Source organism: Bactrocera neohumeralis, chromosome 5 (assembly GCF_024586455.1).
Source record: "Bactrocera neohumeralis isolate Rockhampton chromosome 5, APGP_CSIRO_Bneo_wtdbg2-racon-allhic-juicebox.fasta_v2, whole genome shotgun sequence".
Taxonomy (NCBI): domain Eukaryota; kingdom Metazoa; phylum Arthropoda; class Insecta; order Diptera; family Tephritidae; genus Bactrocera; species Bactrocera neohumeralis.
Window position 1 is genome coordinate 2,618,568 of NC_065922.1, and position 13,861 is coordinate 2,632,428.

At 35.6% G+C, this 13,861-nt stretch overlaps 1 protein-coding gene and 1 long non-coding RNA gene across 11 annotated transcripts in view; one reads left to right on the forward strand and one right to left on the reverse strand.

Annotated features, from left to right (window-relative positions):
- The window catches only part of LOC126759127 (uncharacterized), a 167,153-nt gene that overhangs the window by 104,793 nt on the left and 48,499 nt on the right, over window positions 1–13,861 (reverse strand). The gene's annotated exons all lie outside the window — the stretch shown is intronic.
- The window catches only part of LOC126759125 (neuronal acetylcholine receptor subunit alpha-7-like), a 151,122-nt gene that overhangs the window by 41,081 nt on the left and 96,180 nt on the right, over window positions 1–13,861 (forward strand). For 5 of the 10 annotated variants that reach the window (XR_007666946.1, XR_007666948.1, XR_007666951.1 and 2 more), the window contains 2 exons: window positions 9,276–9,550; window positions 9,616–9,793. The exons of 2 other annotated variants lie outside the window; for them this stretch is intronic. Coding sequence is in view for 2 of the 8 variants with exons in the window: in XM_050473748.1 (XP_050329705.1) it covers window positions 8,164–8,306 (143 nt within the window). In the remaining 6 variants the exon portion in view is untranslated. Of the gene's footprint in view, window positions 1–7,633; window positions 7,651–8,163; window positions 8,947–9,275; window positions 9,551–9,615; window positions 9,794–13,861 lie in introns of those variants that run through there. 3 more of the 10 variants (XM_050473748.1, XM_050473751.1, XR_007666950.1) reach the window with 2 other exon arrangements.

The following is a 13,861-nucleotide window of genomic DNA, read 5'->3' on the forward strand; positions in this document are numbered from 1 at the left end:
AACCAAGGGAACAACATAAATAAGTAAAGCTTAGACAGTTAATAAAAAAATAAGCCATTGGAAAAGTGTTTAGTTTGTCTACAATAATTTTGTAAAAGCGTTGCTGCCTATGGGCAACATCTTGTAACTAACGAACCAGTACACTCTTCAAGAAGACCACTATAACATATACATAGCTGCCATACAAACTGAACGATCGGAATCAAGTTCTCGTATAGAAAACTTTCACATTTGACGTGATATCTTCACGAAATTTGACATGGATGACTGCTTAAGTTAATAATATAATCTCCGAAAAAATTGTTCAGATCGGATTACTATAGAATATAGCATTATTTATTTTGCCTCTAAGCTCACCTATACATATATCCATACGTATAATATATGAATTATATGAAGGGTTCAAATCAATCTCTGAACCCACCATTTAGCTGATTTTTTAAGTGGATATATGTAAAAATGTTCACACAAATAAATCCGCTCTCGTCACACATATTTCCGAAAAAACGCGGGGTTTCTGGCATTTTAATTGCCACTACCAAATTAAATATTTACACGAAGCGAGCCAGATGGCTCAAAAAGCACATATTAAATTACATACATATGTATAAAATCAGCACAATATTCAATGCATGGGGTGTGAGTGTGGAATGCAGAACGCATCGAAATTAATATTTTAATGAAAACTCTGAGCCAGCATTGGCATTAATTGTGTTCATTGTTACGCTCTTTACTTGGAAGTACTCCACGGCGCTCCTAGAATCTACATACGTGGTTATAAATACTTTTGCCAGGCATTTGAGGCAAAATAAATTTGTCGTGTTAATCCTCTTATCCAGAGCCAAGTAAAGAATGATCTCGCAGAAATAAAATTGTTATAATCCGTTACAGCCACACCATCACACCCACTAGCCAGAAAAGACTCTCACTTCGCCGTGTCAATTCAAGGGTTCCGCTAGTATTCTTATTTTTTTGTCATTGTAAGTTTCTCGCCATTAACCACACAAATGTATCGATCAGCACAGCGGAAAACACCAAACATTCATTACAAATCTCATATAGAGAGTAGAGTATATCTCAAAAAACTCTAAAATAATAAAATGTGAAATAAAATAATGATTTTATATTTCCAACTGGAAACAAGTTTCTGTATTTCTCCGTGCACGTAAAATTTTGCGAATATGCCTCCCATTCGATTGCATACAGATTTTATTGCATTTTTCTCTTCTCACCTCCCACGCTTTGCTGAGCATGACTGTCGGGCATTGGCATTCCTGATATAACACATAAATCATCAAAGTTTACATAGTCAAGTCAATATCGGTATTGTAGCGCTTCGAAAAGTAATATGAGCGGCATACATTGTGAAAAGCAAAGTATTGTGAAGTTTTTCAATTTTGCCTTACCCACATACTTGCCATAGCAAAATTGTGATTTTACTTTAATTGATTTTTTTTTATAAAAGTCGAATAAATATTTGTATAAACTCAGAAAATCCCAAAAAAACTACACTTAATGAAAATTTACTCTTTCATCGGAGTGATGCCTATCAGAGCCTCTTCAAATAGAGGCAATTTGTACGCATCACCCTCTCTCTCGCCCTTTCATCAACTTTTGGCGCAATTTTATTTCTGCAACAATTTACGACCTTTCTGCCTCCCAGTTATTTTTTGTTCAGTCTTGCAAGCCTTGACTTTCTTGCACAAATATGCCCTAGATGCATTGCATTCGCCCACGCGCACACATACATACACGCACATTAATTGTTCTTATTTTTCACTTACTCACTTTTCCGCATGTCACTCACGTGCTGACTTACGTCGGTCGCACTAAATGAACTTCCCGTTGTTATTACCTTTTTCCGTCTCTTCCAAACCTTGCACTCTTTCTCTTCGCTTACATCCAAATGTACATGTATTTTATATCTACTTTAATTTCCAACCAGTTTTTTTTAGCTTTCTTCAATTTTTTTTTTTTTCGATTATCTTTCTTTGTACGTGTACTCAAACATATGAGTGGCATTATTTATGTTGTACGTCTCGTTAGTTCTTTTATTGCTCTTTGATTGTTGCTATTGTTGTCAGTGGAGGAAGAAAAACTTCCTTAAAGGGATGTCTGTAAATTTATTTTATTTTGTTTTTTTTTTTTTTTTTATTTTATTTTATTTTCATCTATATTCCTTTACCTTATTCACTCATTCATTCATTTTTTCACTTGTTAATTCTTCGTTAGTCACTCACAATTTGAGAAGAGAAAACATTGAACTTGGAGGCTGATGGTTTTCAGGAGAGCTTCACACAACTAATGGAAATTATATTAAGATTAACAAACTCATTTCATTAACAGCTAATCAGGTTGCACGCTAGTAAACGTTAAGACTGCAAACAATAAAATTCAAATGAAAAGCTCTCAACTAAACTCCAATAACAAGCGTGACAAAAGTAAATAAAGCACAAACGATTGCCAATAATGGACCCACAAACGAGTTTTACACGCCGCGAACAATTTCATCGATGTAATTTGGTGGAATTAATTTAATGGCTTTTTAATTTGCTCGCTGCAGTCATCAATTTACTCATTTGCCGAGTGTTTTGTTTCCCTTGCTGTAGTCCAATATTTTTTCCATTACCAATGGTTGTCAGCGTAATTACCGTTATTAATGTGTCGTCATTATGAGCGGTTGACACAGGATTTGCTATTTTAAAATTATTTTCTGGTTCCATGCCAATTCGGAAAGAAAAGTACAAAGTGCAGATATAAAATTTCAAATAAGTTATTAATTTTTTTCGGTCAATCTATCTATATTTGCCTCACATGAATATTATTCAATAATTTTTTTAAAGTCTCCAACCACGTTCGATGCCTGAGCGATACAATGCGCTCCTCTATTCGATCATACAACGTCGATCACTTCTCATTCTTACTGCGAATTCTATGCCGTACGCGTTGGGCTTGCGCGTTACACTTCAAAATAATAGTTTGTAATTAATTTTTTATCACAAAATTATAACTGTATACAGAGAACTTTTTATAGAATAATAAACTTATCATTTTAAAGTAAAAGAGATTTAGGAGAGACATTGAATGATCGTATAAAACGATGCTTATTTAAATCAGTTTATTATGAAACGATTATTCAAAAGTTCTTAAGCGCAAAGAGAAGACACCAATGGCTGAACTATTCGATTCAGCTTCGCAGAGATTACCAAAAAAATGTTTATAAATATAATCCCACTAAGCATTTGAACTTATTTAGCAAAACCAGTTGCAACAATAAAGGAACAAGCAATCTCTATTATAATATAAGAAACACGCTCTTACTGATCCTAGAAAATTCTCTGATACTACCAAAGACATTGCCTTTTCAAGAGTTGGTGATGCAGTGGCGCCTTGAAATGCTTTTGGTTGCCTGAGTTGCTAAAAGTAAGTGATGATCCACACTCACAATGTAATATTTATATTTATAAAATTCTGCAGGCATGTTGGATTTGTGGACGCTTCACTTCGCTACCTAGAGATTTACTAAGTCACTAAAAGCGTTCCCAGCGGCATTCGAGGACAGAAGATTAGCAAATGTTGGCGTTTGGTGGCCAACCGAAAACGCGAATTATGGTGATTATATTCGCAAGCCAATGGCATATAAATAAACTGAAGTGGTGGAGAGAAGCGCTGATATAAATTTTTCGTAGTTGCAAGTATTGGCTGCAACTTCGTTAATTTTCGAATGCAACTTTGGAAACCTCTCCTTGCTGGACTTACGCTTTGGCGCCACCACGGTAGGAGATGTCGTACAAAGGCATACGAAATACCCCCAGTGGAGTACGTAAACTTGGCAGAAATGTTTGATTTTGGCTGTTCCTTGCAACCGCGAAACAAATGCCGTTGAAAGCCGAAGTTGCTCAAGTTGAAATTGCGATTTGTTGCGGTTACCTCTCGCACAGCTTCTAGCCACAATTGTTAATTTATATTTTGGCATCAGCATTCTTTCCAGCGCAAATGATTTCAATGTAATATTTCACGTACAAACTTTTTGTGGGAAAAACGGAAGCGAAACTGTAGGCGGCCCAGTCTCACTGAGGCGTTCATGTGTGCAATAAAGTGAAAATCTTAATATTTGTGGGGGAATGTTTTTTGTTGTAAAAATTTAATTTATCGAACAGCAAGTGAAATTTTTTTTGGCTCGACCAAGCAATTTGGCTTCCTTCTACTGATGAATTTTAATGCGCTTTAGCGACTAGAAAATACCGCCGATTTCCTTAACCATTTGCTTTTACGTGCAAATTAACTAAATTAGAAGTCTATTTGCGTTTGTCGGTGCCCATCGGTATTAATAAAACCCTTCGGTCCTCGATCAATAAGAGAGACAGCAAATTATCCAAAACTAAATGAACCATGGAAGTCCGTTATATGATAGTTCTCGAGGTTTGTAAAGTAAGAAAAGGCTGTGAAAAGAATTCAGCATTTATTTGAAAAATATTCAAGTGAAACATTTAACACCAAAAAATTGTTCAGCCGTTTTATAGCTTTTTTATTTACAGAGAAATTTCAAAAAAGTTATATTTGGGCCTGAAATTATTGAACGAAAATATCTTTCGGGCACTTTTTGTAAGCAATTTCGACTTTTTCGGGTTTCGTGTTTTCCATTTTGAACTTTTCCTGGAATACTGTACCTACTTACTTGACAAGAGAGCGACGCCAGGTGGACGAGCTTAAATGTGTGTCACTTAACTCAGATATTAACTAGTTTTACTCTGATATCCCCGTTTTCCAGCTGTGTTTGCGCTCTTCTCTTAATACATGAAAGCTGAATATTGTTGAATATTTCATTTGCCTTTCACTGACTTTTTAATAAGGCTTTTAAGCGCCGGAGGTCAAATAACTCCATTGGGCGGATAACCTTGTTACAATACTGAATTAAGAATAACAAAAAATGTGTGTGCTGCCATGACACCTTTTAGTGAGTGTTTCCCACTTGGCTAAATCCATGATTTTGCCGCTTTTTCGTTTCAAATAAATACTCTCGCACTTTTCTGCGGCACTGTGTGGGGGAAGTAGAGGCACACCTTGTTTGAAATTCAGTAAAAAATTAACACATTTTTACGATTACTTTAATACACACATACACACATGTATGAGCATTTTCAAGTAGTCGTGGGGGTAAGTCACTAGAGCCGGATATCCGCCGCAGCAAAATATGCGTTCTCTTGGGAAAGCGGAACCTTGCCTGAGTTGAACGTTATTCAGCGTTATGACCTCATATGGTTAACAACTGCTTGTATCTTAAATTACTTTTTGTTGTGAATAAGCAGTATGGTAATAAAAAAGTGAGTAATCGTATTTTATATTACATTATATACTTGTATATTTACGGTGAAATATGAGCAACGGAGGCAACGACCGTTCACAGCCACAAAATTAAGTTGAAAAGCTTACATTGAAAACCTCTTAAATATTATTAGCCCACCGAAGCCTCACTTAATATCCAAAATATATATAGGTAGGTATAAAATATATAATGACAAGTACAAAACTATTGTATATAATATATGTATATGCGTCTAAAAGATTTTCAAGTCTCCAAAATTAACTTAAAGTTTTCACAATCGAAAGGCTGCATTCCTTTCGCACTATACTGTGGTACGCACTTCCACATTTTTCTAATTAAAATTAATTATCTATTTGGGAGTTATTGCATCCACCTCCACTTTTCAAAAATTCAAGGCAATGAGCAAACAAATAAAACTTAAATTAAAGCCAACAACTTTCATAAGATTTACAACTTCTGCTCTCAATAGTTCTGCACTAGCAGCACTATTCACTAGAAAGTTTAGAATTCGATTGAAGACTTCTCGATTTGTTCGGACGGCAGCAATTCACATTTTCTTGGGGTTGAATGTAAAAACTCCAAGAAGCAATCAGGCGTTATCAGTTCAGCGATAAGTATTTACTTTACAAAGCAAACTGCCCTAGAAGATTATAAGCACATAGACGCACACACTAACACACTTGTTCACGAAGCCAATCGGTGAAATAAATTCTAAAGCTGCAGTGATTGCAATCGAAGCCAATTTAATTTCGCCAACTCAGCCAGCCGCAGACATTGAAATTGAGAAATTCCTCAGCGACCACAAGCGATTCATGCAAAGAAAGTGAAATTTGAGGTATGAGCCCAGCGCTTCCGCTTGTGTTGCGAAAGCAGTTTTTCTGACAAACTTTCCTTGGCTGGAGCCTGTGAACGGCAGCGAAACTACTACATATTTATTTAGTTCGTTAAATCAGCATGTTGTCCAAAAGCAATATAATAATTTTTCAATACTAAAATTAAATATAGTCGCTAAATTTCTCTGTTATATAATGATATTTGCTCACCGCTGGCCGTGACTAAATTTCGAATTTATTTGGCCTTCCATAAAAGAAATGCAATATTGTGCCAATATAACTACAGCAGCATTTGATTGAGGCACAATTTTCCCAGGTCAGCTAAATTATTTTCATGAAATTGCAAAATACAACAGCAATGCATGCATCAAGGCGATCAAGGCGATTCGCGTTCGTTGCAAATGAAACCAATTTCAACGCAGGTTCGTCCAAAAATGACAGTTGTACAGTGACCGCCATATAATCGCAGCAAGGGAACAGAGATTTGTTCTTATATTTTATTCAGTTTGAGCTTCAAACAATTTTGCACCTGCTTAAATACAAGTGATGACTGCAGACTTGGCCTTTAACCGATGCAGACCTCTATGTTTCTACAAAGTATGTCTATCAAGAAAATTGGCAAAAGTTTTTTGATTTGGACCCTCAACTCTGTAGCCAACAGTCGCATGTTAAACTTTACACTAACCTCTAAAGAATGAGTCCTTCCCTATAAGCATTTATATTTGCATTTAATTAAAGGAAAATTGCGAAAGTTCTATTTTATTTGCAATTCGAAGGAGTCTCTACTGGTCACAGCCCAATGTCAAACCGCAACTGTATCCAGCCTTGCAAAATTTAAACTGTAAACAACGCACAACTATAATAATGAAAATAGCGGTAATAATGGCAATGGCATACAAAAAATGTCGGTGCTGCATAGATGTGAAAACTTTCACTTTGCCACACGTCAACGCAGCAAAATTCTTCTTACCCCTTATTCTTTCTCCATATGCTGCAAATTTCATCAGTCCGCGCGTTGTCCGTTTACCCTACAAATTTAATTAGTCAGCGGTCAAAAGAGACCTTGCGAGCAAACTAGCTCAGCTACTTAAAAAAAGACGCTACGGTGACAGCTAACTGTCAACCGAGAAGCAAGAAACATCAGCCGTCAGTATTCCAATGCAAAATGCGACTAAGTGGGCAACTGGGTGGTCTTGAAAGTCCCGCGTATTAACTTTAAAAAGGACAAATAATTGATCCGTGTTTTCAGAAAACTTTCTCGTTTGAAAAGCGTTCAAAATTCTCATATTGACTATTTGGGGCTCCTCGCATTTTTATTTCACACCTTTCTTCTAACTGAAACGTCCACATTTCTATTTCCCATTTGCTTAAAGGAGCAACCGTTGCAGCTAAAATGTAAATACCATGAAAGTACGTTAACTTCGGTTGCACCCACGCTACAATACTTTTCACCAAAACACCTCAAAGAACTATGATCAGCCGATTTTTATGGTAAGTACATGCTTCAGAGATTCGATCTGAATAATTTTTTGGAGATTGCAGCGTTGCCTTCGACAAAAACGCATGCTAAATTTGGAAAAGATAACTCATCAAGTGAAAAAAAGTTTTCCATACAAGCAATTGATGGCGATCTTCCAGTTCGTATGGCAACTAAATGCTATAAAAACATTTCCGGACGAATGACTACTTTATGTTGAGAAAAATTGCAAAATTTCAGATTGATATTACAAAAATTTTCGACTAGTTCGCATATATGCAGACAGACGGACGGACATGGCTAAATCGACTCATCGTTTAGATTTACAGGGTCTCTGACGTTTCTTTGTGGATGTTACAAACTTCGTGCAAGACTTAATATACCCTATTCAGGTTATAAAAATTATTTACCAGAAAATTATTTGAAGTTCTGTCGCTTTTTTTGTGACTTATGCGTGTGTGCTGCAGAGGGTCGCAAAGCGTAGTTGTCACAAAATTGTGATAAATGTAACATAAATCCATTTTAAGAACCTCAAGCGAAAAATGTATGCTTCAACTACAAGGAGAGGCAAGGAGTAGACACGCAGTGCAGAAAGAAGCATGAAGGCATTGAAAGGCTAAAAAGTCCTGCTGCCAGCTCGCGTCGACATCAGCAAACGAGAACGCCATAAAATGCCATCACTTCTGATCAATGTCAACGGCATAGCATAACAAACGCTGGTGGTACGACCAAGTGGTAAAACGGCAAAATTTTCGAAATTTAGGTGGCAGTAGACGAGCTTTGAAGTAACTCAGCAGCATATATGTAAACCCAACAACACAAATACACACATTCACACTGCGTGGACGCAGTAACCTTGACCCAAAGAAAAGCAACAGCAACAAGGCAAAAAAATAATTCATTGCAAATATTTAAATGCCCCTCACCCAAGTATGCAGGCGGTTCTCTTTGTGCTCGGAATGGGAGCAAAAGCGAAAGCGGAAATGAACGCGCACAATTTCGCTGGTGAAGCCTCAAGGGAGTTGATGAATACTACAATATGACGGCAGAAACTGAGGTGCATATATAATAACTTCAAAACTAACTATTTAGTAGATAGTTTCTTAAAATCAGCCATCCATATTTAATCCTACAAAAAAGGATTTTATTATTTTCTAAATTTCTACCCAACTTTCCAACTCTTGAACGTATTCGAGAGCTCGCTGCTGGCATGAGTGTTTGCCCCCTTTTAGCAATTGCATATTTTAGGAAAACAAATGCACTCTTGTAAATATTTCCAAAATATTTCAATAGCATTGAAAATCCCATAAAGCCACGTTTACACACACAAACCAAGTAATATATATATTTATCAAACAATACCACATGTTTGCCCATCCAACGTCCCCTCCAAGCCAAAAAAAATAAGGTTGTCGCATATGTTGCTCATACGCCCTAACCAACCGCCGTTACAACAAATAAACTTAAAATTTTTAAGTTACAACAAATATGGCTGCTTAGAATAAAACATCTAAACTTACATGGCCTGTTGTGGTCAGAATAATATTAGTACATTTTTTCATAACTAATAAGATGATCCCTTGTTATCCCGTTCGCTTTATTTAATTAATAGCCTTTTCTCACTTTTGAAACTACGCAGGCAGACGAAGAAGCAGATCGATTGTAGATCAGGGTAACTCCTTAACTTAGCTATGTGGCTCTATCATACCTGATGACATCTCATGCCTCAAACGCTCAGCTGGTTTGGATGCTTATGTGGCCGATATAAAGGAAAGGATAGCAACTATATCACAATGGCAGCAACCTGATTGACATCTTTCAGCACAATAGTAAAAAACGCTATTTGGGCTTCGACATCTGGCCACTGTTGAGAATACGCAAGCTAATATATGATGCCTGCTTCTGTTAAGAAAAGTAAGTTCATTCTGGTATCTTTACTGAAGATTTTAAACTGAAATTTAGATCAATTAATCTTCCAGGAACTTTAATTTCGGAGTCCACATCACTGAAAACCTGCGACAGAATTTGATATCGACAAATAACGTGAAACATTCCACCCCAGATCGCTGAATTGCACGGAAATGAAAATAATTTTATTAATTATACTTTAGACAAATAACTTAAGTTTTAATAATAATAAAAGCGCAACAAGTAAAAGTGTATTTCAATTTAAAAACAAAAAACCCAACTCCAGGTAAGATTTCATTTCATTTACAGCTATGAGAAAAATATTCGATTTAATTTGCAGCTGGAAGAAAAAGATATTAGTTAAATATCTAAAAGTCAAATGAACTGATTGGATTCAAGAATTTTATCCGGTTGATGTGGGTGCTATTCATGTCATGGACTTCATATAGACCTATTGCATCCATAACAATAATATATTGTACTTCTTTTCACATTTATATTCAAATGTGTGGTTTGAGGTAGACGAAGTCGTTAGACGACGCATAAATTATCAAAATTTGAGCAAAAGTTTTGTATTTTTAAACCAACATCCAACAAAGATCCACATTTCTCTACATAGTGACCCAATCGCATACCTACATAAGCACATATTCATTCATTATAATTGCGTAATTTATGTAATTGAAAAAAGTACATCTAGTTGGATCGCCCGTTATTATTTTAAATTAATTTTCCTTATATTGAAGAAATATTTGCAAATTTTTACAAGGAAATCTAGAAAAGAGTGGCAGCTTGAGCTGTCTTGGTTAAGAAAATTTGAGGAATATTTGAAAGCTTATTCAAAATTATTCAAAATACTTTTTTTAATTTCAAAGTCAAATTATTGCAAAGCTGCTGGCAGTCATAGCGTGAAAAAATGGTAAATGAAATAACAAAAATTGTATTGTTGCAGTTACAATACACAAAATGTATTTCAGCAGCGGTGCTTTGTTCTTCACGCGAACACACACACCTGCACATGAAAAGGACATCGCTTAAAACGCGGGTCATCAAAATTGTATAAAGCTGGCAGCAGGTGAACAAATTCCATTAAAATCATTGATCCCTTAATGGAAATGTCAGAAAATCAAAAGCCATTGGAGACCCCTTTATAATTTGTGCATAGTAAAAGAGAACAAAGGTGAATTCATGCACACATACATACATCAAAACTGGGAAAATTGTTCACTCATAATAAAATTTCTAAATATTTATTGTGATACGTGAGTTATGCTTGTAGCGGTCCTAACACTGAATTTCGGTGCATTTGGGTGTTTTTGCGAAACTATTCATATTTCCTGTGCTGGTTAATCGGTTTTTGCTTCATCCATGGCATCAATCAGCAAATTTATTGAAAATTAGCGAAAATGTGCAAAAATAAAAAATAAATATATGAAAATGGATATTTTATTTTATATAATTTCCAAAATATTCAAACGTTATTACAACTGAAAGCAAATATGGTAATAAATGCATGTTTCTCTGCTTGCCATCATTTGTCAGGTATTTCATTCTTTCTTTGACCTTTGGTGGTGCGGAATGAGAATCTGAGTTCAATAAAATGACAAATAATTAAAAATTTAAATAAAATGGAACCCACCTTTGGTGAACCGATGGGACAACTTGTATTTCTCATGCTACATCTATTTTCAATATCTCCGTATGTGCTGGATGCTTGGCTCTGAAAATCTTACAAGTCAAAAATTAACTTTTCTAATTCTAAACCAGCATGCAAGATGTAGCTATGGTAGTCTCGTAGCGTGTATTGTGCACTTGTCCCGCATTAACAGGGCTACGTTTTAAGCATCTGTGATCCCTGCAGTATGATACATGGGATAATAACGATGGTGAGCCCGCATCAGTCTGTTAATAAATCGCGTCAAGCGCGGGCTTCGTAAAATGTGACTACTCTTAATGAGCCTAGCAACTGAACTTCATTTGGTATCGCAAAGGACCATCATCTGTGAATAATTTAGGCCCAGCAGTGTGCAAGTAGCATCATATGTGTGATGTAAAAGAGATTACAGGCATGCAACCAAGTGCAACGATACTGCTGTTAGTGTTCTTTACTTTCTCAGCTGCACTCCTTTGTATTAAGCAAGCAATGCGGGCCTTTGATTAACATTTTGCATTGAAGCAGAAAGCTTTTAAGGCGCTTATGTGGCATAATGAGTGTGGATTCTTTTGTGTTTACCTATAATTCGGCCAATTTGTGCAAGATAAATTGAAAAGAATTTTAGTCTGCAATGCATCTATGAATTTTGTTATTATACTTTCTTTATATCCTAATGTAGCTCTAAGAGTTTTAAGTATAACTTTATCCAATAATTCAAGGAAATATATTTTCTTCTCCGTAATATATCTTCTACAGAAAGGTCAGGAAGCTTTACCCTGAATTTTTATGCCAATATATTTTTATAAATTTTCTGATATTATATTTAGCCTATCACATGTGTTTGGCAAAACTGATCAGGTTACACAGTGTGTGTCGATTGCCAATAAGTTTATCACTCTAATTTCAAAAGCAGATATGCCCCTGCGTATACGCAACATATTGCGTTTGCAAGCAATTTTGCATTTTCATTTGAGTTTAAGGTGTAAACTCGTTTATTTTCAATTTTTCCCTTGTTCGCATGTGAATAATAAAGCTTAATGGCTGCATAAATCAAAGATTACTTTTAATTAAAAAGCTTTGCTCAACAAGGGAATGCAAAAATGCGGATAACGCAGAGCCAACAACTGTAGAAGTAACAGCAATTCTCGCCTGAAAGCAGTAAATTACTTTATTACATGGAGTAATTTTATTACAGTGATGAGCAATTTTCCCCAACGCTCATAAATTTTCACATTCCAGGGTAGGCGAACTGGCGGAGCATATGACCTAGAGGTGGCAACATAAGCAATTATGATAAACCTGATTGGGCTTTGTAGATTAAGGTAAACTAAAAACCAATACTGTGAAAGAATCATCAAAATAAATCAATATGATACAAGAAGTTTGGAATTTTTAACTCCAAGCTGTTCTACTTACTCTTTAGTTTAGCAGATACAAAATTTTTAATCACGCTGCCGCTCTTGTCTTAACTGTTGACCCGAAAACAGTGCACAATAAAAACAAACACAATGGTTTTAATTTTCTATGAAATAGCTAGTTATTTTTCAATACTTTTTAACACCATTAAATACCAAAACTTATCACAAGTTCATAAGTATTAGCCAAATTCACTGGTCTGGCATAATGAGCAAGTTTTAGAGAAGTTCTATGGAAGATTTTAAGACAGAATGAGGAAAAACCTTCGAAATACCAAGTGCGTTCACGTCAAATTTCCCCTTGTCTCTGCCGTTATTTTACACAACGACCTTTCAAAACTCATTTAAATTTTTCCAACTTTCGGATAGTACAACTCAGCCACACACAATCATAAACACACGCAGCGGAATTTTAATTCATTTGAACTTTGGTACTTTGAGAGACCTTGAAATACCTACCACATGCTTTCAGCATTACTTAGAGAAGCATGTGTCAGCAATATGCGGTTAAATTTTTATTTATGCGGATGCAACATGTATGACAGTACATTGCGGCAAGTTCACTAAAATGTGTGAAGAGCAAAAGTGTCACTTTTAATGGAATTTATGTTTACGATTCAGCGACTGTCAAAGAAGAGCTGAAGTCCACTTGTAGCAACGGGTGAAAGTGTGTCTGTTCGATTTGTTAGTTCAACAACTAAAAGTTGTTTTTGACATTTTTGTGTTGAAGCGGCATTTTTGCATTTATGATGGCAACTACTATAGCGGCAAATGCAACATGTATATGATATTTGGTCATAAGCGAAATACCTCTGCGAATTAATGCTTTGGAATCCAATTTTGGTATTATATTAATTTGATAAAGCGATACTCTAACTGTTATAACACTTAAGAAACTCTAAAGTGTGGAGAATATAAGCATTGGTCATTGAGTTTCAATATTCCAGATGCATTAAAAACCCTATATCCCTCTCTTCCGAAGGTGTAATTGTGCGCCAATACAGAAAAAACTTCTGCTCTCCATGAATGCCAACGTCGCCTAATTATACAGTTCAAAAAGGAAAAGACTTAAGTAAAGTTCATGAGAGAGAATATTGCAAAAATCATACGCGAGAAGCTCTTTTTATCGTATGCAGTCAATTCTCTCTCTCACACATCACTACCTTTATCACAGTTTTGGCTTACCTCTTCTTCTTGTATGCCTTTCAATATAAATTGGTATGAAAAACATAAAAGGAAAGGTTTGTC